The sequence below is a fragment of the Oncorhynchus keta genome, chromosome 24 (genome assembly GCF_023373465.1).
Source record: "Oncorhynchus keta strain PuntledgeMale-10-30-2019 chromosome 24, Oket_V2, whole genome shotgun sequence".
NCBI lineage: Eukaryota > Metazoa > Chordata > Actinopteri > Salmoniformes > Salmonidae > Oncorhynchus > Oncorhynchus keta.
Genome location: NC_068444.1, coordinates 24,002,907 through 24,028,315, shown reverse-complemented (window position 1 = coordinate 24,028,315; position 25,409 = coordinate 24,002,907). Strand labels below are relative to the sequence as shown.

Here is a 25,409-nt window from a genome sequence, read left to right as displayed (position 1 = left end):
TGGAATAGAGTTAAGCACAGACAAAATCCTAGAGGAAAACCTGGTTCAGCATGCTTTCTAACAGACACTGGGAGACATTCACCTTTCAGCAGGACAATAACCTAAAACACAAGGCAAAATATACACTAGAGTTGCCAACCAAGACAACATTGAATGCTCCTGAATGGTCTAGTTACAATTTTGACTGAAAAACGCTTGAAAATCTATTACTAGACTGGAAAATGGCTGTCCAGCAATGACCAACAACCAACTTGACAGAGCTTGAATAGTTTAAAAAGAATAATGTGTGAATATTGTACAATACAGGTGTGCAAAGCCCTTAGAGACTTTCCCAGAAGGATTTACAGCTATAATCGCTGCAAAAGATGATTCTAACATGTATTGACTCAGGGTTGTGAATAGTTATGTAAATGAGATATTTCTGAATTTCATTTTCATTACATTTCCTAACATTTCTAAAAATATGTTTTCACTTTGTCATTATGGGTAATTGTGTGTAGATGGGTTTAACACAACAAAATGTGGAATAAGTCAAGGGGTATGAATACCTTCTGAAGGCACTATAAATTAGAGGTCGACCGATTATGATTTTTCAATGCCAATACCGATTATTGGAGGACCAAAAAAAGCCAATACCGGGCTAATATATTTGTAATAATGACAATTACAACAATACTGAATGAACAATGAAAACTTTTATTTTAACTTAGTATAATACATAAATAAAATATATTTAGTCTCAAATAAATAATGAAACATGTTCAATTTGGTTTAATCAAATCGCTGTGATTCAAGAATTGCTAAGAGCTGCTGGCACACGCAGTAAAGTTTGAATGAATGATTAAAAACCTTGAGTTCCGTATTTTATTGAATGGGTGGCAACCCTAAGTCTACATATTGCACAATATTGCACAACCTTCAATGTTATGTCATAATGTGTAAAAATTAATAAAAAAAAAAAATAATTATGTAAAATTTGGGAAAATTAGTTCACAACGAGCCAGCCAGCTCAAACTGTTGCATATACCCTGACTCTGCGTGCAATGAACGCAAGAGAAGTGACACAATTTCCCTAGTTAATATTGCCTGCTATTTCTTTTAACTAAATATGCAGGTTTAAAAACATATACTTCTGTGTATTGATTTTAAGAAAGGCATTTATATTTATGGTTAGGTACATTCGTGCAACGATGGTGCTTTTTTCACGAAATAGCTTTTGTTAAATCATCACCTGTTTGGCGAAGTAGACTGTGATCCGATGATAAATGAACAGGCACTGCATTGATTATATGCAACGCAGGACAAGCTAGTTAACCTAGTAAAATCATCAACCATGTGTAGTTATCTAGTGATTATGTGAAGATTGATTGTTTTTTATAAGATAAGTTTAATTCTAGCTAGCAATTTACCTTGGCTTCTTGCTGCATTCGCGTAACAGGTAATCAGCCTGCCACGTAGTTTCCTCGTGGAATACAATGTAATCTGCGTTCAAAAATGCTGATTTCCGATTGTTATGAAAACTTGAAATTGGTCGACCTATACTGTAAATGCACCTGAGAGAATTTCCTTGTGTAGACCTACCATACTTTTACCAAGTAGGTGATGCTGCCATCATGTGGCTTGTTCTGTCAATCCCATCCAGTAGTCTAACATTAATATTTACTACACACTTCTGGTTTCACCAAAAATGTATTGTGAGGAGCAATTATGAGAACCCATTTTATCGTCTTCATTCAAACATACCTGATCATAAGTATCATATGTCCTCAGTGTCATAAAAAAAGCCAAAACAATATTATTTCCCAGTAAAGACTGACATCTAGTGGTTACTGTTCAGAGTCACGTTTAAAAAGGGGGAAATTATACTTCAGTTATGCTATCCTGTTCACATAGGTTCAACCAGACCCAGGTCTTGTCCTGCATGCTTTTTTAATATTATGTTTGACTGTATAGTTTAAATTGTAATTTATTTCAAAGGCAAAATGCTTAAACAGTGCTCTTCCTGGATTTCAGAGTTTTGAAATCCAGAGCATGTACAGTGTACACAAAGAGGATGTGCCAATTCCCTTGATTTGTATGTGCAACGTGAGATCATTAACTCTCAACACTAAACAGTCTTCAGAGTTCCGATGAGGACACGTCTGACCTGATCCCACACCAGATGCTTTTCTTTGGCTGATGAAGCTCCTGTCAGAGCATGCTGAATAGAAAACAGTTCTCGCTGTATCAAGAACTCCCAAGGTGTGCCGTACTGGTACTGACTCATGGGTGTGTTTACACAAAGATCAGACTGAATCATAAAAGCTGTAAACAGACAATGGACTCATTTGATTCATATAGTTGGCTATCTACCGTCCACTGTACATAGTACAACTGTGTTTTTCTAGAGAGTAAATTCCCTCCTCCACAGTGAAATGTTGCTTTAACTGTCTTTGTATTATCTAAATGTATTTTCCTTATGGAATGTGCTCTAGCTATCTTTCTTTTGTGTATCAAAAGCTTTCTCCTTTGTTCTCAATGGGAATCTCCCAGCAGAGGCAAGGGCTACATTCTTCCTAAAGACATTCTTCACTGTCTGAGTGGAATTACTTTGACCACATGATCAATCTATGAAAGGACCAATACGTCCCGTTTTTATTTTTACTGGTTGACTGATTTCTCCCGAGTTTTTGCAAGACCGAACTGCAGAGGCATCGCCATTTCCACTAATCCAAAACACATGGTTGATTTACTGATTAAAAACATGCGATTAGATAAGATGGCTCAGTTACTTATCTAGTCATGTCTCTGTCCTCTGGCCTGTATCAATTCAGCAAGAGGATAAAGCAGGATGCAATTGCGTTGTCATTGAAGTTGGAATACTCTGTTACTGTTAGCTGTTAACTCAAGTACCTCATAATATTCCAAATCTTCTAGCAATATCTGATAGCACCATGATGGACTCTTTCCTAGTGAACTGTATATAGAGTACATGCAAAACATGCAATTAGGATAATTTTGTAATAACGCACACACAAACGCACATGAAGTCTGAAGATTTAACTTGTGAAAAAAAAAACTATTTATTGTGTAAAAAAGACACTACTGAAAATGATCTATTTAAACTACTAAATAAACAACGATGGTTACCAGAATGTTATTGAGTATCGATATGACCTTTTCCATTTCAACTGACATGACTTGTTATGAGTCCATAGGAAGTCCTTTTCGATATGTCAAAAACACATTTTATGGAAAATGAAGGCACGTCTGAGTATGACATTAGCCTTGTGTAACAGACTCATAGGGCTTTCTTGATGCTGTTAAAAGAGATGTCTCCTACAAGCATTAAGTCAAATGCAGAATGAACTGTACATCTAACAGTCTGTGGTTGGGTGCTTCAAGTTGGTTACCATTATCAACAAATGTAGTGGACATTACGTTTTAAAAACATTGTATTTTCCCTTTATTTGTGTTTTAGGTTTCAAAAGGTGTCACTAACAATACAATACTGCAATACACATTGTCATACCCATTCATTTTCAAATCAAGAAAATTGTCCTTGTTAGAGTAAGAAAACAAAAATATAAAAAAAGACAAAATATCTTGCATTGAGATTACAGCTTTGTGTTGCATTATACAATGACTATAAAGGGAATTCTTAAACTAATTTAATAAAAGCAAAAACACACATCTCTTCCTTGCACCATACTGTACAGCAGGGCTCTCCAACTCTGTTCCTGGGGAGCTATCCCCCTGTAGATTTTTGCTCCAAACCTAGTTGTAACTAACCTCATTCCGCTTATCAACTAGCTAATTATTAGAATCAGGTGGGCTATATTAGGGTTGGATTGAAAACCTACAGGATGGTAGCTCTCCAGGAACAGGGTTGGAGAGCCCTGCAGTACAGTATACATTCATGTTTCCATTTTCTCTACTGTACTTACGATAATTCAGTTTAGCCATTCAATGGCCTCAACAATTCAAATTAGAATTAAAGTGATTAAAGCTTTGAAAAGCAACATCTTAAAACATCCATTAATACGAGACCAAATAACAATGCTGCAGTCAAATGCATTAGCATTGTGTGTAGGACATACACCCTCTTACTCAGCTGGTTAGAACCCTTGACATAATCCACAAACTCTAAAGGATGGACTCCTTAACATTGATATTAAGTGCACTTCTGTGATTTTGCATTAAACTAATTTACAATGGAGAATTATAGCAAGGGTCTGGATAAGATTATGGAGGATTATGTGAATGTTTTATGTATAATCTGAAATATTGCATCTGGGTCACTTCAACTACTCTACACAAATGTCAAGCGTGGAAACAAAGCCTCTGGAATAGCCATACCTGGCAGCCTCCCTTGGTAACATGTGGGCCGCTCAAATCAATATGCGGGTCAGTATAGGGTCGGAAATAGGGTGTTAGACAGAGATACACATCTATGGGATCCTTCCAACGGAGAGGGCATTCAGCATGGTTGGAAATAACTAAATTGACATCCAATGATATGTCTAAGTATCAGTGTCCTCTGGCCTCTGTGGTGGCAGAGGTGCTTCTGTCCTGGGGATGCATCTCAATAGTCTAAAGTGGGCTTCCTCTCCTCATCTCCTCTCCTTCATCTGCACTGATGTGAAAGAACCTGGCAGGTGTCCACTATTTTGCTTACACTTATCCTGTGTTTTCATCAGTGCAGATGAAGGGAAGGAGATGCGGAGAAGGGAAGCCTTTTCAGACTATTGAGATGTAGCCTGGGGGTGTCTGTGGTTCCTCTAAGCTGATGTATAGATGTATTTGGTCTTGGCGAGGCCTGTGAGCTCGTCCTCGTAGCGAGGCAGGCAGCAGAAGAGGATCCCACAGCCGATGGTGAGGATGGTGGCCCCCCAGCCGAAGCCATAGGCCCAGGTGTAGTCATAGTGGCCCTCGAAGATCAGGTCATTGAACTTGACTGGGTATATGATGAGGGCGATGAACTGAATGACCACTGTGGTGAAGAACAGACAGAACAGAGAGGTGTGTCAGTGGTGAATAATTCCAAACAGGGGAGGAGACTGACTTTGTGGAACTGTGACACATGAGTGTGAGAGCCTGCCAAAACTAGCGTATGGGTGTGTGTGTGAAATAGTTTTGTACGCAAGTACTGTAGCTTTATGGGCTTAGATGAAACCACCATCAATGTGCCATTTAAATCAGAAGGTGGGTAACTAAGTCAAGGAAATCAGAAAGAAAGTGTACTGTGAGGTAAAGTTGAGAAACTGAGACATATATTTTTACACTTTCACTCTATGGATGGCAAATCACACACAAAGTGGGATCAAACAATGGATCGCACATAATGATGACACTACTGTTACTATTTTATGTCCACAGGTAGTGATGATGCAGCCAGAACTAGTTCTAAATAGTAATACTTATTTACTACACTCAAAACACTGGCAAAACGCAATCATTCCCATGATAGGACTATGCATCAGCTTTATACTCAGACAGCTCTATGATTCAGCTATGTCTGACAGAAAGCTTCAGTGTAATTCTGACTGACTGTGTAGCCTCTCTCGTTCCCTCTGGGCATAGGAAGGGCTGGGCTATCAGGTTTCACACTAGGGTGGCAGCTGCAGAAGGGGAGCAGTGGGAGTGGCGAGGAGGGGGAGTGGTAATTCTCAATGCCCTATGATCAGTGCTGTGACTCAGCCAGACGTCGAACATTCTCCCAGATTCCATGGTAACGCCATACCACAGCCCTTCTTCCCTGAACCTCAGAGCAGAGTAGGGACACAAACAACTCCCACTCCCTCTTGTCCTTGGCAATGGTTCAAATCAGAGGAAGACTAGCTTTAGGACTCTCCAACTCTACAGTAGCTTTGGATGCCATGCTACCTGAGCACCCTCTGAAAGTGGAGGAGCATGGAACGCAGTGAAGTATGAGAGTGTTTGTAGTTTGAGTCTTGAAGCCAGACATTTTGAGGCAAGCTGAATTCACAAAGGCAAGGTAGTTGTTAATATTTCATTACTCTTCTCTTCAATAACTAACCTCTCCTCCATTAGCCCAAACACGTGAAGTACAAAAACATAAGGGGTTGGTTTCCCTGACACAGATTAAGCCTAATACTAGACTAAAAATAATTTTCAATGGAAATTGCTTTTCAGTCCAGGAGTAAGATTAATCCATACAACTGCCCCAAGAACAACAGAAACATTTTATGTATCTTACCAGTGATGAAGAGCAAGGCCCCAATGACGGGCAGCAGGCTGATGTTGAGGGTACAGCAGAGGGCGATACAGGAGATGATGAAAGCGACGATGAGGATGATGAGGCCGATGATCATAAGAGCTGCCACAGCCTGGGCCCAAGCTGAAAACACATCAACAAACAATGTTTACTATCTATAGACACGACTTGGGCTAAACATATTTCTAGAAAGATTGTTAAATACCTATATACTTTTGAGCTGGGAAGTACAGATGTTGGATCTTAATTCCTATTTGAGATTTAAGACTTCTGAAGTTTGTAATTTCAACTTTAAATTTTCAGACTTGATTTTCCATTACTAAAAATGTATCAACCCCTCCAGAAATGTGAATTAATTATAATCCACATAATAATTCACATTTCCTGTTGCTGAATAATTATTTTCCTGCTGTAGCAAAATGGCTCAAATTAAGATCCTACATCTGTATACTACGGAGCTGGAATTAAATGTATTTTGGAATTTGAAGGATAAGAGGTTCAGAAAAATTGGAGTGATTTTGGGGAAAGTGGATTGTTTTTAGCAAAGCACTTGACATAAAATTGCATAATGTATTTCCAGTTGTACACATGGGATTTGACTATACTTGTCACAAATAACTCTTTGCACAAAACCCTACATTTGGAAATATCTTGATAACTGATACAGGTGCATTCAATAAACATAAACTCAGTCTGGGAGAAATATTGTAACAACAGTTTTTTGTATTACGTAACACCACATTCTCCCAAGAACAACTGCAGCCCTTATGCACAAGGAAGAGAAAGTGGTTTTGTTGCAGTGATAGGTATCATTGAAATGGGAACAAACATTTGTCCTACAGTATCACAACTGTATGGTATTTCAACACACATTAAGTCGCTCTGGATGAATGACTAAAATGTCTAATGTAATTACACCAATTACAGGTGGTAGGTTATTAACTGACATACGGTCACATCTGCTGCATGCACATGCAGAGCTCACACCTGAAATGATTCACTCTCTCTCTCTGACGTCAGGATCAAATGGCAGGTAGGCAGCCTACGCCTGAGCCTCAGGCACTGAAGTCATGCACTAACATCCCTCTAACTAACAATAGGGTCCTAGTCTATCAAGTTTTATTCCCTGTGTGCTAAAACATAGTGTAGAGAGTATCATTCAAACATTAAATAGAAGTACAGAGAGATGGTGTGAGAATGGATAATATGTCTCTTGTGGTCAGAAAATGTAAGTATTCTCACACTGAGACACTCAAAATGAAGTGCTTTTCTGGATATCAAGTCCATGTTTGAGAACAACTTTGGTGTATTAGTAGCTAACTGTTACAGTTGTGTGACTGTCGCAAAGGATCTCTTTAAATGTTAGTGTCAGTCAGAAAATCCAATCCAAACCATGTGGTGAGCTTACAGGGCCGAAGGTAGCTCACAAATAGACCGGACAGTGTTTATACTCTCCAGATGGGGAACATCTGTCTTGTGTCTTTCCGAATCAAGTTCAAAATAAACAACCAATGGCTATCAAATTCTGTTAGTTAGAATAAGTATGGGTCTGAATTTGAAGTGCTTGAATCAGTTAAGTCGTCATCTACAGAGATTATAATTCATTTTGGCACTGTTTTGTTCATACGTGCACTTTTGAGTGTTGATTTCATTCATGCACCATGCATTTAAATGACAGCTACTGATTTGGGTAACACTAATAATCGCACAAAAATGCTCTTATATACAATTTCAAAGAAATTAATAAATTGTGTGACAATGTTTATACAAGGTTGATACAATGTTGATACAATGTTAATACAATGTTGATACAATAGTAATTACTGTGTTATTACACAATATACAACAAAAAGTTCACACTGGTTTGGTTGTGAAGACAAACAAATCCCATAACACCATCAATCCAGCATGACACCACTAATTCCAGAGACTCCATCCATGCTTTGTTCACACCCAAGAAGGGACAGGGAGTGAGTGGCCCTTGGATTGGACAAAATCCTGCTGAGGTTGTTTAATCACAAAAAAGTTGTGTTCCAGTGGCAATATGCCAATACTAGTTCACCTTGATGGCACAAGTGAGAAAGCGACATTATAGCCAACTGCACTCACCCAAACATTCATTATGTTTGGCCAGCAACACTGACTCGACATACACTGCAGAATAAAAAGGAATATATAATTCCTCTTGATTCGTATTTGTTCCAATTGCATTTCTCAGAGTCCACTTCCACCTGTCTGCTTTGTTCACCACTGGGCTATGACTTCCTACAATATAGGGTAAGTGAATGGTTGTCTTCATGTAAGTAAGCCTCTATCCCCTCCTGAGAAGATCAACAATGTTGCCATTGTTTACCGAGGGCTGAAACTACTAGTCCATTTGGACTACTACTGTACCTGACAGACAACACAGCTGTTCTAACTGACTGACTTCAGGAGTACTTCCTGAGTAAGAAAGAGCACGTGTTCAGTATGTACCAGACATGGATCTTTTTCACTGTCCAGTGAAGACAAAGAGACATTTTCTCACTTCTCTTTTCTCACCACAGCTTGTCTGGCAGTGGTTTATAGAAGGACCTCTCCAGCTTGGTAAAGGCACTCATCACACTTCTAAAAATAGCCCTGACAGCATGACTGAGAAAGCCATCTTGATATGAATTCATCCTGCCTGTTAACACCAATATTCAAAGGCAATTCGATATTCTATTCGGTTGGAGTCTATTCTATTGTTAAGAATGGGAAAATTGGTTTCACTTTGAAAGTTTGACACATCCTGCCATTGGCTATGATTGAAATTCTTACAATATATTTATAACTGCCAACATTTTAATTTAGTATGAGAAAACGATCTGAGTAGATACGTGGTTGATCAGAAATATTTTCTCATTACCATGATAGGTTGAGATGTAGTGGTTGATCTATTATAGTACCTGTACAATTTGGAGGAAAACACCCACACAAATAAACAGCTACCAATTTGGGGTTATCTAAGCAAATGACAGGCTAAAGAGAATGAGAAACAGCCAGGATAAATAAAGTGTTGTTCGAAGTTCACTCTGGCTGGCTGCCACTTTGCCATTGAAAAACTCCCCGCAGAGCATTAATTTGCTTGTTGTAAAGAAATTGTGGACTGTTTGGAAATAAAATGTGGACAAAAATAAAGAACTAGGTTGTTCATATGGATATGTTTTTTAATTAAGTAGGCTAGGCCTATGCACTTGCCCTACAAACAATTAAAAACTAATTCAATACATCCATGGAATACCTTTTTTTCTGTATAGGTAGGTTATTAGTTATGATCTTCAGCCCTGTAACTGTCAGCACTATAGTCTCTAAATCCATGTCTGAATACATAGTATTCACATTTATTTTCCTTGTCACTATGATTGGGGCTGTTGAGTGGATCATTGTTTTTCCCCCGCAATATGAAACTTACAGAATTCCATGAGAGATTTGCAGTCCCAGTTGTCATTCCGCCCTCGACAATGGCTCCACATACTTGCGTAGTGGGACTTTGCACCCTCGTCCTCAACCCATCCCGAGTTAGCAGCAATGGCAATAATATCAAATATAATCGCAAAAAGCAAAAGAAGTGGTACGATCCACCTGCATCTTGGATACGCAATTCCACAGCGAAACATATTCGACAAACAAGAAAAGACAGTGCGGATAGAAGCGGTCGAGCGTCCAGATAGCGTCTGGGTCTGTGTACACCTTTTTTACTGATCAAATATAAAAGCCACACCCGGGTTTGCAATGTAATCAGTGCATAGTGAACCTGTTTAATAAACCTGTAAAACTGGTCATGTACGAAGGGCGAGTCAACCCAACCAGCAACTCCAAGCCCAACCCATTGACAGTCTGTTTCATATTACCCAGCTCATTGTAACTCCTTCAGTGCCACACAGGCTATAAAGCGTGGCCTCGTCACTGTATGACACCTGAAGGTCTACTGTAGGCTATTTTCTTTCAGGAAACACACTGGTTGAAGTAGTAGTACAATCAGTGTGGAGATGATAAATTAGAAATGTTGTTAAAGGTACAGTGCAGACGTTTTTATCTCAATATCAAATCATTTTTGGTTAACAATGAAATACCTTACCGTGATTGTTTTAATTAAAATGGTTAAAAAAAATATCTCTTCTTAGCAAAGAGATATTTCCTCAAGCAAGATTAAATCTAGCTGTTATTGGCAGAGGTTTGGAACTTTCTTTGTTATTAGTATATTAACAAATTAATAGGTCACCAGGCAGGCCAAAACTCCATCCCACCAAAACAGGCTGAATATTTCTTTCATTAAAAGGGCATTTCCACAATTTCATAATATTATTCCAACCTCATAGTGTGGAAATACAAAACACAGAAAAGTCACCTTTTTGACTGGAACACGCTATCATACACGTTGATCCAGAGCATCCCAAACATGCTCAATGGGTAACATGTCTGGTGAGTATGCAGGCCATGGAAGAACTGGGATATTTTCAGCTTCCAGGAATTGTTTACAAATCCTTGCGACATGGGGCCACGCATTATCATGCTGAAATATGAGGTGATGGCGGCAGAGGAATGGCACGACAATGAACATCAGGATCTCATCAAGGCATCTCTGTGCATTCAAATTGCCAATGATAAAATTCAATTGCATTCATTGTCCGTAGTTTATGCCTGCCCATACCATAATCCCATCGCCACCATGGGCACTCTGTTCACAACATTTACATCAGCAAACCACCCGCTAAAACAACACCATACTCGCTGTCTGCCCTGTACAGTTGAAACCGGGATACATCCGTGAAGAACACACTTCTCCAGCGTGCCAGTGGCAATCAAAGGTGAGCATTTGCCCACTAAAGTCGGTTATGACACCGGTTAAGTCCCTGGGTGAGGACGACGAGCACACAGATGAGCTTCCCTGAGACGGTTTCTGACAGTTTGTGCAGAAATTCTTTGGTTGTGCAAACCCACAGTTTCATTAGCTGTCCGGGTGGCTGGTCTCAGACAATCCCACAGATGAAGAAGCCAGATGTAGAGGTCCTGGAGGTTGTGAGGCCGGTTGGACGTACTGTACCGCCAAATTCTCTAAAACAATATTGGAGGTGGATTATGGTAGAGAAATGAACATTCAATTCTCTGGCAACAGCTCTGGTCAGCATACCAATTACACACTCCCTCAAAACTTGAGACATTTGTGGCATTTGTGTTGTGCACATTTTGGAGTGGTCTTTTATTGTCCCCAGCACAAGGTACACCTGTGTAATGATCGTGCTTTTTAATCAGCTTCTTCATAATCCACACCTGTCAAGTGGATGGATTATCTTGGCAGAGGAGAAATCCTTATTAACAGGGATGTAAAAATGTTTTGTGCACAACAGTTTAGAGAAATAAGAATTTTGTGCACATAGAAAATGTCTGGGATCTTTTATTTCAGCTCATGAAACCAACGCTATACATGTTGCGTTTATATTTTTGCTCACTGTATATTAGGCTATATTATAGGCCTATTCTAAACCGTATACAGATTTTGAGTTACCTTTACTATGTGGATCAGGCTGTTATTTAATGAATGCAAAACGCAACATTGTGTCCAAAATCAAAATAAGACACCTCTTTATAGTGTTTTTTCGGTACAATGTTTCATTCTGCGGAGTTACAGAATGTCGCCGAATGGGCCAGGTCAGGCAGCTACTCCATAGAATGTTTCACGATAACATGTGTCATGTTTTGCGTTGTGTTGGGAGTGGCAACGGTGAAGCTCGGTGATTACTACTTACCAAAGTAAAAATTGTCCATGGTAAAAATTCCTGAAAACAATGGTTATCAATGGGGTTAAGGTAAGTGTTGTGTTTAAAATCTTTAAAACATATATAATTAGAAATAGGTTGGGTTTAGCCAATGATTATATAAACATCACCCCTATAATAATTTCGCTGATTATGTTGCAAAGAAACAATACACCAAATGGAAAACACAAATGACAGTTTCTATTGGACAAATTCAGGTAGGTCCCTCCCGTTTAATTCCGTTTGCTCTGTTTGTTTCCGTTTGGTTAAACGGTAAATGGTTTCCGTAATGAATACACACCTCGATTGTAGATGCTATGTGCTGGCCATTGAGAGGCTTTAAAGCCGATGGTCGGCGATACTGACATTATTGTGGAGCAGTTCCCCATAGGAATGAATGGAATTCATGTATTTGAGTAGGTTTTGTTGTAGTGGGGATTAGTAAACTCGAACGTAGACAATAATAAATGCATTTCTATAGCTTCCAACATATAGCTTTTACAATGGTGTGGGAGTACCAAGATGGAGGCATGTAAGCTTCAACACAGCGCCCCCTGTTAGTCATTGAGTGTAAATATACATCATTGGGTTTAGCCATAATTGTGACTGTGGTAACTAGTGACGACCGTGAAGCCGGTGCGGTTGCATGGAGGGGGAGAAGGAATATAATACATGGAATCAGATTCCATGGAATCGATCGGATGGAGAACGACTGTGTTTGCATGTCTAAATTTAACTCCGGCTCGGGGATAGATAGTTTATTCTGAAATATTACTATCCTCATCCCAACAATATTTCAATGCTTAGGCCTAAAACTGTAAAACACAATTGCAAGACACTCTCGCAGACCACCTGCGTCTGTCGTCAAAGCCGATCCATGGTCACAGTTTCAGAATTCCCAGAACGAATTAAGGGGGAATGATATGGACCATACATACTCAAATCAAGACAGCCCAGTAGAATGTCTTTTCGCAATAAATGCAGGTGTTTCATGAGAATGATCAGGTCGCTCGGTTGCATCAATATATAACAGTCCGAAAACCCTGGAATGGCTATGCGACGCTGTAAATTAACGCTTCCTCTCAACTCAGCGGATTTCACGTTCGGTCTTACGTCACTGGTCTGGGAGTGAATCATCATAAGAGAATAGGGATGCTGCGCCCGTGAACTGGACCATCGCACTTATTTTAAAATAGCTCATTTTGTCATCTTAGTCTTATCATGGAAGAAATACTGCGGAAGCTACAGAAGGACGCATCTGGAAATAAGCACAAAGCAATTCGGGATTCGTGCGTCTTCGCCTGTGGTGAGTAGCCTGTATTATCAGGTTGCTACAGACATTAGCCAATGTTGGACCTGTCATGTAATCGAAAACTGACCAAAGATAGGCTACATATGAAAACTATTGTGTGTTACAGGCTTCCTGAAAAGCCCCCAACACAACCCCGTTTAATAGGTTCGCTATTCAGATGGTCAACTATTTTGACTATCGGCTATTTGTACCCGCTATGCCTGTTGTTGACTTTCCGGAAATATTTTCATCATGTTACTGGAAAGTGTAAAACGATCGTAGCATTATGTGCCATGGCCAGCTTGGCAGCAACCATATGGGTTGCTGTTGTTAAATGTTGAGTCAGTGCAACTAAGGGTTGCTGTCGTTAAATGTTAAGTCCGTGTAGCTAATACAGCACTCATTCACCTATTTGGCCACATTACTGGTGGGAATTTCTATTGTCCTGAACGCAATTGACAGGTGGACAATAGTTGCGGCATGAATCATAATGTTTATGAATGTTGTTGAATGACGTATTGTAATATAATGTACTTTTCACGAGCCAAACACATAGTGTGCCATGTTATTGATTCCCTTAGGAAATGTCATTCACAGAATATGACAGGTAGGCCGATTCAATAACAGCACAGCAGTTTCCACATCGACACAGACCACATTTGCATGTTAACATTTCAGTCCAAGCTCTCTTACTGTCAACAATAACATTTTGCTTTCATTCAATACCAAAATGCAAGGTTGTTGTGACAGACATTACTGAGTACTGCAATTGTCCACTTCTTGGTGGAACCTGCTTTTTACAAGGAGCCTGTCACCTCTCTCTGAGGGAATACAGAGTGACATGATAGCACAGGCTGCCTGGCAGACAGCTGGCCTCATTGCTGCCACTGCATATCAATGGACAGCAGGTATTGCAGATGAATGCAATATTGCACATCGGGCACATGAATAAGGGCAAGGATAACTTATCCACTCCCACACACATACTACATTATTCATGCTCCCATTTCAATGTGAATATCATCATATGGTAATACATTTTTATGAACTTCCTGTTTTTCTAGAGCACCTGGAACAAACTGACCTGTGTTTCTTATTCTGATACTGTACCACAACAAATACTGAGAACCATGGGTCCAGTCCTATGTGATTTGATGTTATAACTTTAATATTTTTTGTTTTGTATATGACTACAGAAACCCTTAAGAAACAAACTGGATCGGCCACGATTCCACCGTCTCGGCTCAGGTAAGTTAGAAAACTGACTTAAGGCATCATCAAAAGTTTATTTGACGTCAGTCATGTTTGTGTGTTGAGGAGCTACTTAATTATGCAGCAGTGTGATTGTTGTGATGTTTCACATCCAAAAAGTCAACCTCTCCACAGTCCTACCACTCCGTCTCCCACACATGCAGATGTAACCGATGTGAAATGGCTAGTTAGCGGTGTGGGCTAGTAGTGTATCAATCAGTGACTTCACTCCCTCTGAGACCTTGAAGTAGTTGTTTCCCTTGCTCTGCAAGGTCTGCGGCTTTTGTGGATCGATAGGTAACGATGCTTCGAGAGTGACTGTTGTTGTGTGCAGTGGGTCCCTGGTTCAAGTCCAGGTTGGGGTGAGGAGAGGGACAGAAGCAACACTGTTACACAAACACAGTCATGCACACAGGCACCCAAGCATCACACACACACACACACACACACACACACACACACACACACACACACACACACACACACACACACACACACACACACACACACACACACAAACAACAACACATGCTGTGCTGGCAAGAAGGCAGTGTAAAAAACATGATGTATCATAGGAAGAACTGTGAGAGTGCTATCACTCTTAATTAGTTAAACATTTGCAGTATTCACCTTCAAAGCTGCTAAAATTCTAGAATGAATTATTTAGACTGTTTTGGTTCAGTTCGCATAAGACCCTAACAGTAACTACTCATGTTAGCAAGGTTTTCGTTTTTCACTCTTACTCTTATTTCTATAATTATTAGTTTATTCCAAATTATTTATTCCACAGTTTAATCCTCCAAAAACATTCTCTGGCTCACTCCCTTTCTGCCAGCTCAGCATCCGCAGAGACCCACACCTCTGAATCTCCTGCCTCCACTTTCCTCAGTGATATTTCTGTCAGCAGAACATGCTGGAACTGGAAATTAATCCTATGTTTAAATACCAGTGAAGTATCATCCAGATCTGGCACAATGATATTAGCAAACTTGGCCCAACCCCGACTCTTTTGTTTGATGCTGTACTAGTGTTTGTGTTCAGGGAGGAGATTATAGTGACAACAGTCAACTCTCTCCACAAAGAGCAACTCTTCATTACAATCACTCAGTTAAAGGCATAGAGACTGAGCCACCACAACCCTCATATTCATTGGGTCATGATGAGGTTTGAATTTAAAACCACGAGGTGATCCAGCTTGGCTCGCTACACTGAGGGAGCGCTCTTTGTCTCTGCAGTGTCAGAGTTATGCCTTCCGGATAAATTGGAGATGTGATATGTCTCATCTGGGCTGGTGTTAGATCTGGATCTGGCAGTAATACCATCACCTCAGTGTCTGTCTGTCTCCATCTAATCATATTACGCTTGCTACCCTGTTATTTGGAATGTCTGTCTGGTCATTTGGAATGCTGTCTGGTCTTTGCCCTGCCTGGTGTGCCCTGTGATGTTAGTCTGGCAGTGCTAGTGGTAGCCTATTACAGGAGCTTGTCAAGAATCCTATTGCCGGACCCCATAGCAATTTTCTTTGAGGTTTCACCTCAGGTCTTTTAGTGCAAAGTTCAATAGCCTGATTTAATTTGTCAGCTCCGTTATCTTCCATCAATGATCTGACTGCCCCATTTGAAACACATAGGACTCGTCTTCTACTGCCATGCAATTGAATCAATAGGTGTAACTTCCTAGCATCAATAACATGAGTAGTTAACAGTTGGTATAATGAGCCTGAGCCTCGGCCATTAATAATATAGTGATATACAGTGGGTTTTCAAGCTCAGTGACCTGCACTCTGACCAGTGGTTGCATAACTCTTTCAATGCACCGACATTAGATATTTACAGTACATTGACACAGTATGTCCATGACAGACCAGGAGCAGCCTCAGAGGGAAATATCTTTCCATCCCCTTTGATACCAGTAATCCATGAAGTTGAACCTTCTCCGATAGGCTTTTAGTCCATACTCGGAAATAAGTCGGCACTGTAGATGACTGGTAGCCTAATGGTGTTCTTATATGGTTATGATTCAGTGCATCCAGTAATACTGAAGTTATCATACTCTTTATCTAGTTATAGTTACAGTGGGGCAAAAAAGTATTTAGTCAGCCACCAATTGTGCAAATTCTCCCACTTAAAAAGATGAGAGGCCTGTAGAGAGGCCTGAGAGGCCTGTAATATTCATCATAGGTACACTTCAACTATGACAGACACAATTAGGAAAAATAATCCAGAAAATCACATTGTAGGATTTTTAATTAATTTATTTGCAAATTATGGTGGAAAATAATATTTGGTCACCTACAAACAAGCAAAATTTCTGGCTCTCACAGACCTGTAACTTCTTCTTTAAGAGGCTCCTCTGTCCTCCACTCGTTACCTGTATTAATGGCACCTGTTTGAACTTGTTATCAGTATAAAAGACACCTGTCCACAACCTCAAACAGTCACACTCCAAACTCCACTATGGCCAAGACCAAATAGCTGTCAAAGGACACCAGAAACAAAATTGTAGACCTTCACCAGGCTGGGAAGACTGAATCTGCAATAGGTAAGCAGCTTGGTTTGAAGAAATCAACTGTGGGAGCAATTATTAGGAAATGGAAGACATACAAGTGTAACAGCGTTCTTCGTTTGTAGAAAGAGAGTCGGACCGAAATGCAGCGTGGTGGTTACTCATGTCTTTAATGAAACAATCGCGATACATGAAATAACTTCTACAAATGCTAAACAACAAACGGAACGAGAAACCTATTACAGCCTATCTGGTGAACACTACACAGAGACAGGAACAATCACCCACGAAATACAAAGCGAAACCCAGGCTACCTAAATACGGTTCCCAATCAGAGACAACGAGAATCACCTGACTCTGATTGAGAACCGCCTCAGGCAGCCAAGCCTATGCAACACCCCTACTCAGCCGCAATCCCAATAACTACAAAACCCCAATATGAAATACAACAAAATAAACCCATGTCACACCCTGGTCTGACCAAATAATTAACGAAAACACAAAATACTAAGACCAAGGTGTGACAGAACCCCCTAAGGTGCAGACTCCCGGACACACCTCAAAACCATAGGGAGGGTCCGGGTGGGCATCTGTCCATGGTGGCGGTTCCGGCTCGGGACGTGGACCCCACTCCATTAAAGTCATAGTTCCTCCCCTTCGCGTCCCGGGATACCCACCCTCGCCGCCGACCATGGCCTAATAGTCCTCACCCAGAACCACACTGAACTGAGGAGCAGCTCGTGACTGAGGAGCAGCTCGTGACTGAGGAGCAGCTCGTGACTGAGGAGCAGCTCGTGACTGAGGAGCAGCTCGTGACTGAGGTGCAGCTCGTGACTGAGGTGCAGCTCGTGACTGAGGTGCAGCTCGTGACTGAGGTGCAGCTCGTGACTGAGGTGCAGCTCGTGACTGAGGTGCAGCTCGTGACTGAGGTGCAGCTCGTGACTGAGGTGCAGCTCGTGACTGAGGTGCAGCTCGTGACTGAGGGGCAGCTCGTGACTGAGAGGCAGCCCGTGACTGAGAGGAAGCCCAGTACTGAGATGAAGCTCAGGCAGGTAGTAGGCTCCGGTAGATCCTGGCTGGCTGGCGGATCTGGAAGATTCTGGTTGACTAGCAGATCTGGAAGATTCTGGTTGACTAGCAGATCTGGAAGATTCTGGTTGACTAGCAGATCTGGAAGATTCTGGTTGACTAGCAGATCTGGAAGATTCTGGTTGACTGGCAGATCTGGAAGATTCTGGTTGACTGGCAGATCTGGAAGATTCTGGTTGACTGGCAGATCTGGAAGATTCTGGTTGACTGGCAGATCTGGAAGATTCTGGTTGACTGGCAGATCTGGAAGATTCTGGTTGACTGGCAGATCTGGAAGATTCTGGTTGACTGGCAGATCTGGAAGATTCTGGTTGACTGGCAGATCTGGAAGATTCTGGTTGACTGGCAGATCTGGAAGATTCTGGTTGACTGGCAGATCTGGAAGATTCTGGTTGACTGGCAGATCTGGAAGAATCTGGTTGACTGGCAGATCTAGAAGATCATGGCTGACTGGCGGATCTAGCTGCTCTATGCAGGCTGACAGCTCCTTGCAGACTGGCAGCTCTTTGCAGACTGACAGCTCTGGCTGCTTCATGCAGACTGACAGCTCTGGCTGCTTCATGCAGACTGACAGCTCTGGCTGCTTCATGCAGACTGACAGCTCTGGCTGCTTCATGCAGACTGACAGCTCTGGCTGCTTCATGCAGACTGACAGCTCTGGCTGCTTCATGCAGACTGACAGCTCTGGCTGCTTCATGCAGACTGACAGCTCTGGCTGCTTCATGCAGACTGACAGCTCTGGCTGCTTCATGCAGACTGACAGCTCTGGCTGCTTCATGCAGACTGACAGCTCTGGCTGCTTCATGCAGACTGACAGCCCTGGCTGCTTCATGCAGACTGACATCCCTGGCTGCTCCGAACAGGCATGAGGCTCCGGCAGCGCTGTAGAGGAGAAAGGCTCTGATAGCGCTGAACAGGCGGGAGACTCCGACAGCGCAGGAGAGGAGTAAGGCTCTGATAGCGCTGAACAGGCGGGAGACTCCGACAGCGCAGGAGAGGAGAAAGGCTCTGATAGCGCTGAACAGGCGGGAGACTCCGACAGTGCAGGAGAGGAGAAAGGCTCTGATAGCGCTGAACAGACAGGAGACTCCAGCAGCGCTGTAGAGGAGAAAGGCTCTGATAGCGCTGAACAGACAGGAGACTCCAGCAGCGCTGTAGAGGAGGAAGGCTCTGATAGCACTGAACAGGCGGGAGACTCCGACAGCACAGGAGAGGCGAGGCGCACTGTAGGCCTGATGCGTGGTGCTGGCACTGGTGATACTGGAGCGAGGACACGCACAGGAAGCCTGGTGCGGGGAGCTGCTACTGGAGGACTGGTGTGTGGAGGTGGCTCTGGATAGACTGGACCGTGCAGGCGCACTGGAGCTCTTGAGCACCGAGCCTGCCCAACTTTACCTGGCTCGATGCCCACTCTAGCCCGGCCAATACGAAGGGCTGGTATGAACCGCACCGGGCTATGCACCCGCACTGGAAACACTGTGCGCTCCATAGCATAACACAGTGCCTGCCCGGTCTCTCTAGCACCCCGGTAAGCACAGGGAGTTTGCGCAGGTCTCCTACCTGGCATAGCCATACTCCCTGTAAGCCCCCCCCAATAATTTTTTTTGGACTGCTTTTCGGGCTTCCTTGCCAACCGTGTTCCCTCGTATCATCGGCTCCTATCTCCGGCTGCCTCTGCTCTCCTTAGTGCCTCCACCTGTTCCCATGGGAGGCGATCTCTTCCGGCCAGTATCTCCTCCCAAGTGTAACAACCTTTGCCATCCAACACGTCTTCCCATGTCCATTCTCCGAATAATTCATCCTCCTTTCGCTGCTCATGCTGTCGCTGCCGTGTCTTTCTCTTCGACTCCATTCTCCTATAGCCCTCTTCGCACTGCTCCAGCGAATCCCAGGCGGGCGCCGGGGACTCTCTCTGGGTCGACCGCCCACCTGTCTATTTCTTCCCACGTAGTATACTCCATACTTCTGCTGTCCATAACGTCCTCCCTTCGCTGCTCATGCTGTCGCTGCCTGTTAACACGCTGCTCGGTCTGTGTGTGGTGGGTGATTCTGTAACGGCGTTCTTCGTTTGTAGAAAGAGAGTCGGACCGAAATGCAGCGTGGTGGTTACTCATTCGGACCGAAATGCAGCGTGGTGGTTACTCATGTCTTTAATGAAACAATCGCGATACATGAAATAACTTCTACAAATGCAAAACAACAAACGGAACGTGAAAACTAATACAGCCTATCTGGTGAACACTACACAGAGACAGGAACAATCACCCACGAAATACAAAGCGAAACTCAGGCTACCTAAATACGGCTCCCAATCAGAGACTACGAGAATCACCTGACTTTGATTGAGAACCGCCTCAGGCAGCCAAGCCTATGCAACACCCCTACTCAGCCGCAATCCCAATAACTACAAAACCCCAATATGAAATACAACAAAATAAACCCATGTCACACCCTGGCCTGACCAAATAATTAACGAAAAAACAAAATACTAAGACCAAGGCGTGACAACAAGACCACTGATAATCTCCCTCGATCTGGGGCTCCACGCAAGTTCTCACCCCGTGGGGTCAAAATGATCACAAGAACGGTGAGCAAAAATCCCAGAACCACACGGGGGGACCTAGTGAATGACCTGCAGAGAGCTGGGACCAAAGTAACAAAGCCTACCATCAGTAATACACTACGCCACCAGGGACTCAAATCCTGCAGTGCCAGACGTGTCCCCCTGCTTAAGACAGTACATGTCCAGGCCCGTCTGAAGTTTGCTAGAGAGCATTTGGATGATCCAGAAGACGATTGGGAGAATTTCATATGGTCAGATGAAACCAAAATATAACTTTTTGGTAAAAACTCAACTCGTCGTGTTTGGAGGACAAAGAATGCTGAGTTGCATCCAAAGAACACCATACCTACTGTGGAGCATGGGGGTGGACACCTCATGCTTTGGGGCTGTTTTTCTGCAAAGGGACCAGGACGTCTGATCCGTGTAAAGGAAAGAATTAATGGGGCCATGTATCGTGAGATTTTGAGTGAAAACCTCCTTCCATCAGCAAGGGAATTGAAGATGAAACGTGGCTGGGTCTTTCAGCATGACAATGATCCCAAACACACCGCCCGGGCAACGAAGGAGTGGCTTCGTAAGAAGCATTTCAAGGTCCTGGAGTGGCCTAGCCAGTCTCTAGGTCTCAACCCCATAGAAATTCTTTGGAGGGAGTTGAAAGTCCGTGTTGCCCAGCAACAGTCCCAAAACATCACTGCTCTAGAGGAGATCTGCATGGAGGAATGGGCCAAAATACCAGCAACAGTGTGTGAAAACCTTGTGAAGACTTACAGAAAACGTTTGACCTCTGTCGTTGCCAACAAAGGGTATATGACAAAGTATTGAGAAACTTTTGTTATTGACCAAATACTTATTTTTCCACCATAATTTGCAAATAAATTAATTAAAAATCCTATAATGTGATTTTCTGGATTTCTTTCCCTCATTTTGTCTGTCATAGTTGAAGTGTACCTATGACGAAAATTACAGGCCTCATCTTTTTAAATGGGAGAACTTGCACAATTGGTGGCTGACTAAATACTTTTTTGCCCCACTGTATATAGTTTATGCTGAAGTTGTCATTTGATGTTCAGTATGTTGATTTAAGGAAAAGGTTGTGTTTATTTTAGATATGGCATGCTAATTTCCTTTACATGTGGCAGGATACCTATTGTGATTATTTGTATTAATGTGTATTGAACTGTTGAGGGCTTGCAAGTAAGCATTTCACTGTACTGTTTACACCCTGTATCCTGTGCATGTGACCAATAAACTTTGATTTGATGTTCAGCTCAGCATGACGCATGATTTTGATACTGTAGAAAGAAGACTTCTCCTTATTAAACAGAACAAACCTGTCTAGTTAAGAACACTTGCTCCCTGTAGCCACTTGGAAATGTAATTCCAGTTGGGTAAAAAGGGCAAAGCTTGTTTTGCTTTCCTCCAAAGGAAATGTGTCTTCCTTCCTGCAATGTTCTCGAAAAGGAAAGCTTTTCCGTTTCTTTGATTTTCTGCATCAGCCAAATCATTTTGAGTGCAAGCAGCAACAAGAATTCTCCCAAAACATCTGATTTAAAATGCCACTAATAAATAGGTGTTGTGGATTTGCCTTGATTTCAGACAGATTAATATGAGATTAAATGTCTCTTTTTGTAGGCTGTTGTGATTTTATAATGTTTCAGGGGACAGGCTGGGAATTTAACATGGTTGATGTGAAAGTATAGATTTGTTTGTGCTTTGTTTGCTCTTGTTTTGTTTAATGTGGACATGTTAGCTGTAATCTCTTGTTGGAAAGCTCCACAGGTAATATGGTCAGAGCCCTCAATCCAACCTTCTCCATCCTAAATATGAAAGCTTTGCCCCTCAGTGTTTGTATTTTCTCTCGTAGCTTAATCATATGTTCGCCTTTGCAGAGAAAGATGCCTTCTCCCTCTTCAGCTGGCACTGGAGTCCAAGAACATGAAACTGGCCCAGACTGCCCTCACAGGAATGCAGGTACAGTCCAGCAGCTATACATGCAGCAACAATGTACTGTACAAAACAGCAGATGTGGTTGAACCAGGTACAGGAAAAGGTCATTGCTAGCCATGCATTTGTGAAACTACAGTACATTCTGAGAGGAAATGTAGGTTCATTACAAGCATTACTGCTACAGACCCAACCTATTACCCTTCAGTGAAGCCTAATTTGCATTATTATTTTTTTTAGGCGAATTCTGATATTCTACACACAGTATACATTTTCTAACTGTGTATTGTCCAACTCTCTCCCTGTGTTTTTTTTCTTTTCTTCTCTCTCCTCCATTTTGTGCCATTCTCCATCCTACTCCTCCTCGTTTGACTGCAGAAGATCCTGTGTGAGGACAGGTTTGTGGCTGTGGAGGCGGAGGCTCTGGAGAGCCAGCTGTTGAGTCAGATGCTGGATGCAGTGAGGGTGACCCCCATGCTCCACGAGGACCTGCAGGTCGAGGTCATGAAGGTCAGTCCTCTCTGCACACTGGGATTATTAAAGCGATCAGATGACTTAGTCTCTGTTATAGCTGGTCTAAACATTGATTAAAGGAGTATACTTTACAATCCAATGAAGCATTTGACTGTTTCCCCTCTGATGCCGATGTGTGAAGACTGCTGGTGTATTGTACTGTATTGCACGAAGAGTCCCCAGGTAGTAAAATGAAGCCGGGACCATCCCCTGACTTGTTGCCAGTCAGTTGTACTCATGGATACAGTACGTGCGGTCTCAGTTTGCCACAAATCACTCTACAGTTATTATGCTCCACCATATGCTTCTCTGTGCATCATACAGTACTGGGCACAGAGCCACCTCAGAATGGGGCATCCAGTAAATCATGTCACACAGCAAGACGTAACTGAATGGACTTCAACATGTTCAATTTGGGGCCATTTTTGAACTGATGCAAACACTTGCTGGTGTAGTAAATCTGGCCAAAGTTGAAAGGTCGTCTTTGCCATGTGCACACCAATTCACAGTACTGTATTGATTACTTGTGGTTTGCTTTTGTGGCTCTCATGATCGTGCCACTTGTTGTACTTTTTTAAAACTTGATTATTTTACTGCCTACTTTACTATTAGCTGTATGTGGGCTGCACCTCATGTCTCTAGTGTCCACAGAGTTAGTCTAGTCTACTATATGATCAGTGTAGTGTTCATTCTGCCTGTAAGAGTGCTCTGAGTAACCATGTTATTTGTCTTCTGCTCCACACTTACCTGAGACCCTATTGTTCCTTCATCCCAGATATGGCAATGCAAAAACAGCACTTGTCAAAAGAGACAGTAAATATATACTTCTAGCTAAATGTATACTTCTAGCTAAATGTATTTTAAACTCTGTGCTATGTTGAGTAGTTGAAGTGATGCTGTCTGTTTTGACAGCAGTGCCACAGTACTTTTCTCTACAGTCACACAAGGCATTGTGTTTGTTCTATACAGAGTTTATGTTCCCTGATGGAGAGGATTATCTCTGAGAGCCTCGCCTTTATGCAGTTGCCCCCAATCTTCTTTCCCTGTTCAGTTCGATGGGTGTTTTACAAGCCTTTGTCTCCTTGCCCTACAGGTCCTTCTCTGCATCACGTACTCCTCCACCTTTGAGATCAATGGAGACTCCATCCTGAGGATTGCTGAGGTAATCCTAGCCTGACGGAGGTATCACTGATATGCAAAGGGAGAACAGGGAGCCAATGTCAACCTGCTGGATGTTGCAGTCTATTTTAGATCTGGATAGTATTGGTTCTCTTTCAAATACTTTAGCTGCACCTAATTGAGCTTACCTACAGCAATGGAATAGTCCTAAAAGTACAACCCCCACCCCCCCCTGACACTCCAGACAAGCTCAGTCAAATGCTTACAGTAATTTGAAAGAAACCCATTAGGGTTTGGACCCAGGTCTGGTCTGTATCTGTTCAGCCTTGCGCCAGGCTGCTGATTAATGCTGACTCTTGACATAATGTATCACAAAACACCACCTCAGTAGCATCAACTCCGTGCTACTGCCAGCAACAGCCTAACGAGGACCATCCATCACAAAGGTGAATTTCTGTGTTGCTGCTATGCGCCCAACGTTTATGGTAGTCACAGTCATGGTAATCTAATGCATTACGAGTGAGTGGGAACATGATGTGCTTGTTGTCATTCAACGAGAGACCACTAGTTTTCAAGCAATTTTCACTTGAGAAATACTGCACAAAACATCTTAGCTAGATATAAAGACTAAGACCTCTGGGGAAAAAAACACATTCATTACGCATTTCTTGAATTATCTTATTAATTCCGACTATTTTGAAGAAGTGTTTCTGACTATGTTGGCTCGAGAAGGACAAACATCAGTGAAATGTAAGCTTTTTCTCTAGTTTTTCAAGTGAGGGTCTTTCAGGGAGTATGAGAGCCCAGACGGTCACTTCGCCTAGCCAAGTTCTGCTAGCAGCAAACCGAATCTATGTATGCGGCCGCGTTAACGCTGCTCTTGTCCTGTTAACAGCAGCTCATAAATAACTGGACCTAATGCAGTCCTGGATGTAATATGCTCCTGCTCTGTCGATCTGGCACCGGGAACAGAAGGTGTAAAATCCTGTCTACCCTGAGGGATTTAATTTGAATAGAGATTACCCTCTTCATCCCTGCATGTTAAGATGCATATAACTTATACATCCCATTCTTTCCTAACACATTAATGTCTACAGCTTTACAGGTAAAAAATAACTTATTATTATTTTGGGATATATT

At 42.2% G+C, this 25,409-nt stretch overlaps 2 protein-coding genes across 46 annotated transcripts in view; one reads left to right on the top strand and one right to left on the bottom strand.

Annotated features, from left to right (window-relative positions):
- Positions 1-3,024: 3,024 nt before the first annotated feature.
- Positions 3,025-10,047, bottom strand: LOC118402832 (p53 apoptosis effector related to PMP-22-like). The gene is made up of 3 exons (XM_035801144.2): positions 9,651-10,047; positions 6,200-6,340; positions 3,025-4,972 (listed from the first exon to the last, which is right to left on the bottom strand). The coding sequence occupies exons 1-3, from the start codon at positions 9,853-9,855 to the stop codon at positions 4,761-4,763; spliced, it is 558 nt and encodes a 185-aa protein (XP_035657037.1). The 5' UTR covers positions 9,856-10,047; the 3' UTR covers positions 3,025-4,760.
- A 2,776-nt stretch (positions 10,048-12,823) lies between these two features.
- arfgef3 (ARFGEF family member 3) overlaps positions 12,824-25,409 on the top strand; it is a 51,354-nt gene continuing 38,768 nt past the window's right edge. For 44 of the 45 annotated variants that reach the window (XR_008078420.1, XR_008078433.1, XR_008078424.1 and 41 more), the window contains exons 1-5: positions 12,824-13,300; positions 14,482-14,533; positions 22,583-22,664; positions 23,016-23,147; positions 24,244-24,312. Coding sequence is in view for 1 of the 45 variants with exons in the window: in XM_035801138.2 (XP_035657031.1) it covers positions 13,216-13,300; positions 14,482-14,533; positions 22,583-22,664; positions 23,016-23,147; positions 24,244-24,312 (420 nt within the window). In the remaining 44 variants the exon portion in view is untranslated. The remainder of the gene's footprint in view (positions 13,301-14,481; positions 14,534-22,582; positions 22,665-23,015; positions 23,148-24,243; positions 24,313-25,409) is intronic. The other variant, XM_035801138.2, reaches the window with a different exon arrangement.

What these genes read in the sequence shown, in the direction of transcription:
- LOC118402832 (XM_035801144.2), bottom strand. Translation starts at nt 9,855, where the DNA reads ATGTTTCGCTGTGGAATTGCGTATCCAAGATGCAGGTGGATCGTACCA. An exon ending in CAAATCTCTCATGGAATTCT is followed by an intron (nt 6,341 to 9,650) that starts GTAAGTTTCATA and finishes ATGTGTTTTCAG; the next exon opens with CTTGGGCCCAGGCTGTGGCA. An exon ending in GGCCTTGCTCTTCATCACTG is followed by an intron (nt 4,973 to 6,199) that starts GTAAGATACATA and finishes TCTTCACCACAG; the next exon opens with TGGTCATTCAGTTCATCGCC.